This window comes from Sapajus apella, unplaced genomic scaffold (genome assembly GCF_009761245.1).
Source record: "Sapajus apella isolate SASKATOON/1434 unplaced genomic scaffold, GSC_monkey_1.0 scaffold62, whole genome shotgun sequence".
NCBI lineage: Eukaryota > Metazoa > Chordata > Mammalia > Primates > Cebidae > Sapajus > Sapajus apella.
Window position 1 is genome coordinate 7,592,170 of NW_022437002.1, and position 5,277 is coordinate 7,597,446.

At 53.4% G+C, this 5,277-nt stretch overlaps 1 protein-coding gene across 1 annotated transcript in view; it reads left to right on the top strand.

The window, feature by feature from the left end:
- Positions 1-5,277, top strand: part of TFAP2E (transcription factor AP-2 epsilon) — a 28,753-nt gene that overhangs the window by 20,192 nt on the left and 3,284 nt on the right. The window contains exons 5-7 of the mRNA XM_032247586.1: positions 838-1,060; positions 2,444-2,562; positions 3,195-3,336. Coding sequence (XP_032103477.1) covers positions 838-1,060; positions 2,444-2,562; positions 3,195-3,336 — 484 coding nt within the window. The remainder of the gene's footprint in view (positions 1-837; positions 1,061-2,443; positions 2,563-3,194; positions 3,337-5,277) is intronic.

Genomic DNA, 5,277 nt, shown 5'->3' on the forward strand with positions numbered 1-5,277 from the left:
TTTTTTGTATTTTTAGTAGAGACGGAGTTTCACCATGTTGACCGGGACGGTCTCGATCTCTTGACCTCGTGATCCACCCGCCTCGGCCTCCCAAAGTGCTGGGATTACAGGCTTGAGCCACCGCGCCCGGCCGAGCTTTCTCTTATAGTCAAAAGTATCTAAGTGAATTTTTGAAAAGTAACTTCTCAGATTCCTTTCTCTGCTCTTCAGACAATTAGTAGATAATTAGGGAGTGTTTTGGGGAGGGGGCATAGGGCCTATCTCCTGATCTCCTTTAGTATTTGCAGAGTGACTTGGCAGGAAGAGGGCCAGGAGGGAAGGCGCTAATAGGGCAATAACCTCCCTGTCCAGGGATGTGGAGTCCACAGTCTCCAGGCCCCTCACTGATGCAGGGGTGGGGTGGGACGGCGGGGAGGAAAACGGGAATCACAAGTGGGAAGACGGGATTTGGGGACTCCCTGCAATTGCCCAACCCTGCTACAGGGCCCTGCTACAGGACCTGGCCCTGCTACAGGGCCCCTGGGGTCCTGCCTCCAGCTCACACTCATATCCTTACATCCAAGTCCAACTCTGATGGTATCCGTTAAAACACCAAGATTCTGCTGGAGTTATTTAAGATGGGACCAGCCTGGTTAAGTGAGGGGGACATAGAATCAAGAGCCAGACAGCCCCGAGTTCACATCCACCAGCTAAGGGAACTGGGGCGAGTCACTTTCACCTCACCATGCCTCAGTTTCTCCCTTTGTAAAGCAAGGTTACCAGACCCTCCCTCAAGAGGGGCCGTGTGTGGCGGCCGCTGGCTCAGGGTTTCCCTCTTCCTGCTATTCTGCTCCACAGTGCCCATCCCCTCCAAAGCCCGCAGCCTCTCAGCCCTCTCCTTGGCCAAAGACAGCCTGGTAGGCGGCATCACGAATCCCGGTGAGGTCTTCTGCTCCGTGCCTGGCCGGCTTTCACTGCTCAGCTCAACGTCCAAGTACAAGGTGACGGTGGGGGAGGTGCAGCGGCGACTCTCGCCTCCTGAGTGCCTCAACGCCTCCCTCCTGGGGGGTGTCCTCCGCAGGTAGGAAGGCCAGCCCACGATCCCCTGCCTGGCTGGATCCCTGGCCTCTTCAGGCCTTCTCAGGGTATCTACGAGGAGGCCAGCTTCACCTAGGCCCCCTGCCTCAGTCTCCCTGGGAGGGGATGCCCTGGGGACTCTGGATTGTGCATGCTGTGGGGGCTGGCTCAGGTCCCTGGTGGCTGCCACATGTCTGTGGGTTTGGGGTGGGGAGGTGGGCAGAGAAAGAAGCCGGGGCACAGAGAAGGGAGGGAGAACTCACCCACACTAGGCAGGACAAGGCTGGGTCTGGGGAACAGAGAGGGCCATCCTCACCCCCTCTTCCGGGAAAGGGACCCCGTGACCCAATACCCATTCCACATGGCAGCATAGGCCCTGTGTGTTTTGGGGTGAGGAGCATGGTAGTCCATGGTTCATCTTCCTAAACCTGTGTCTGTCTGTCTCTCTGCATGTCCTGGTGCCTGGGAAGGGTATCTCTGCTTCAGGGCTGTGAGCTTTGATGAGTCTGAGGATGGTGTGAACATGTGTGTGAGTGTGCATGTGTCTATAGTAGCGGATGGCCAGGAGCATGTTTCCGTGAGTGTATCTTGTGTTTCTTCTAGTAGGATGTCTGGCCTAGAGTGTGTCCTGCTGTGTGTGTGTGTGTGTGTGTGTGTGTGTGTGTGTGTGTGTGTGTGTGATTGCCTGTGCATCTGGAGCTAGTCCCATGGATGTTTACACATCTGTACCACTGTGTGGGAGGGGCACTTGTGCAGTCATAGAGGGTATCTCCTTACTCCTGGCATCTTGGAGGATCTCTGTGAGTCCCTGAGTATCTGTACATGTGCTGCTGGGACCCTGACTTGGTGTAATCCTGTGTCTCTGCGTCTCTGGGAGTCTGAGTTTGTGTCTCTGCATATGTCTGTCTCTATTGGTTCTACAGGTCTTTATTCTTTCACGTGTGTGTGTGTGTGTGTGTGTGTGTGTGTGTGTGAGCCCCAGGTGGCTGTGTACCTGTGTCTCCCTGTGTGTCTCCCTTTCTGTATGTCACCACGTATCTCTACATGTAGGTCTACGTATCCCCGGGTAGCTGTGTGTGCCCATCTGGTGTGCTAAGGACTCCAGGATGCCCCACCCTGTGCTGCCACTGCTGTGGAGAGGACTAGGGAGAACTGAGGACTCCTGGAGCTGGGTGCTGGGCTCTCCACCCCTGTCTTGGCTGCAAAACCATTAAAGTTAGGAAGACGTTGTGCCCTTGCTGAAAGAGACCCCAGAGCATCCACAGGACCAGACCCAAAACTCAACAAGGGCCAGTGGGGACAACAAGGCCCTTTGGGGGTCACTTAGCCTCCATACTTTTTTCTTGTCTTCAGAGTTGTATGTCTGTCTCTCTCTGTGCATGTCAAGGGCCAAGTCCAAAAATGGGGGCCGGTGTTTGCGGGAACGGTTAGAGAAGATTGGGCTCAACCTGCCGGCTGGCCGTCGCAAGGCTGCCAATGTGACACTGCTGACTTCACTAGTAGAAGGTGAGTGAGGCGTGAAGGTGGGCATGGGAGTGAATTCAAGGGAACGTGAGTGGTCTGGTGTGACTGTCTCTAATGCAGGAATGGTTTTAGTCATGTATGTGTGTATCCGTGTACATGTTGCTGTATCTGTGTGCATACTCTCTGTTAGGTATAAGCTGCGTTCGTGATTTCTGTGTGTAGTCTTTGTGCATGTGTGCATGCATGTGCAATGGAGACCTTCTTTCAGCGTGCTTGCATGTGTGCCTATGTGCTTGTGGGTATATGCATGTGTGTGCACACGTGCATGTGTGTGTGCATATGTGTGTGTGTATTTGGGTGTGGGTGTATGGGCAGGGAGTGGCCAGTGTTTGGATGTGGTAAAGGGATGAAGGGGGTGACAGCTCCCTTCCCTGGAGGTTGGCAGCTCTGGTATACATGGTGGGCTCAGCTCCTATCTCTCTCTGAGCTCAGAGCCCAACCCTGATGGCCCCGAGGGAGGGCTATGGCATAGGGGCTGGAGCTGGAAAGCTAGAGGGGGGATCTACAGAGGAAGAATGGGACAGGATACCCCTGGCCAGGGGGGTCAGAGGTTCAAAGCTGTGTTCCAGGCACAGAGGTACACCTGGCAGTAGTGACAGCTCCCCTCCCTCCAGGAGAGGCCGTGCACCTGGCCCGAGACTTCGGTTACGTCTGTGAGACCGAGTTCCCAGCGAAGGCAGCTGCCGAGTACCTGTGCCGACAGCACGCTGACCCTGGGGAGCTGCACAGCCGCAAGAGCATGCTGCTGGCCGCCAAGTGAGTGAGGGCACCCTGCACGGGCACATGTGGGTGCCATGCACAGGCAGACATCATGTATAGGCACAATGGACACCACTGTGTACATGAGCAGTGAGCACACGCATGTACATGCGGCCCATGTGGCACCACACATGGGCACACCTAGGCTCCCTGCGTAGGCTCTTGTGGCACATGTGTGCATGCCACATGGGCACACTTGGGTTCCACATGTGGGTATATTTGCGCATCATGCTTATCACACTCAGACATACATGAACACTCCTAACAAGCACAGGAGCACACATGGACACTACATGTGAACATATTTTGGCTCCTTGCATCAGGAACAGTAGCGTCATATACTGGTTCGCACAAGGGCACACGTGGGTCTTACACTCACATACACTCCCACGACACCACCAGCCCCAGTCCCCATCGTGGGTCAGAGGCTTCCTCTTCTAGCCTTGCGCATCAACCCTCTGCTCCAGTGACCTCCATCAGGCCACCAGGTCACACCTGAGTGCTCTGCAAGTCCCATTATGCCTTCCTCACCGCCGTTCACATGCTGCCACCTCTACTCAGTTCTCTTCATCTCACTCCCCGACCTTCACCCCAGAGTCTCCCTGTTTCCAACCTCCCTGCACATGCACCGGCTCCTCTGCACAAGAACCTTCAATGGTTCCCACTGCCAATGCATTGGTTTTCAAACTAGGGCCTGTTTTAACAAACTAGTATTCCATTAAGATTTAGTTTCTTTGTTTCTTTGTTTTGAGACAGAGTTTTGCCCTTGCTGCCCAGCCTGGAAAGCAATGGTATGATCTCGGCTTACTACAACCTCCGCCTCCCAGGCTCAAGTGATTCTCCTGCCTCAGCCTCCCAAATAGCCGGGATCACAGGCACCTACCACCACGCCTGGCTACTTTTTTGTATTTTTAGTAGAGACAAGGTTTCACCCTGTTGGCCAGGCTGGTCTCGAACTACTGACCTAACGTGATCCACCTGCCTCGGCCTCCCAAAGTGCTGGGATTACAGGTGTGAGCCACTGCGCCCAGCCCCAAAATTTAGTTTCTCAGGCCAGGCGAGGTGGCTCACGTGTGTAATCCCAGTACAGTGAGAGGCCAAGGTGGGCCGATCGCTTGAGCCCAGGAGTTGGAGACTAGTCTGCGCAACATGGTGAAACCCCGTCTGTACTAAAAATACCACAATTAGCTGGGCATGGTGCTGTGCGCTTGTAGTCCCAGCTACTTGGGAGGCTGAGGTGGGAGAATCACCTGAGCCTGGGAGGTTGAGGCTGCAGTGAGCCACGATCACATCACTGCACTCTAGCCTGGGTGACATAGTGAGACCCCATCTCAAAAAAAGAAAAAAGGTAAAAGATTTAGTTCTTCTGAAAGAGTTTTTATCTTAGTCCATTTGGACTACTATAACCATAAACTGGAAAGCTTATAAACAACAGAAATATTTATTTATTTATTTATTTATTGAGACAGAATCTCGTTCTTTGCCCAGGCTGGAGTGCAATGGTGCAATCTCGGCTCACTGCAACCTCCGGCTCCTAGGTTCAGGCAATTCTCCTGCCTCAGCCTCCCAAGTAGCTGGGATTATGGGTGTCTGCCACCACACCTGGCTAATTTTTGTAGTTTTAGAAGAGACGGGGTTTCACCATGTTGGTCAGGCTGGTCTCGAACTCCTGAACTCAGGTGATCCACCTGCCTTGACCTCCCAAACTGCTGGGATTACAGGTGTGAGCCACCGTGCCAGGCCAACAGAAATTTATTTCTCATAGTGCTGGAGGCTGGGAAGTTCAAGGTCAAGGCAGATTTCATGTCAGGTGAGGGTCTGCTGCCTGGCTCATAGACAGCACCTTGCTGCGTGCCTTACATTGTAGAAGGGAGAAGGGGTTTCTCTCTGGCTTCTTTTATATATATATATATATATATATATATATATATATATATA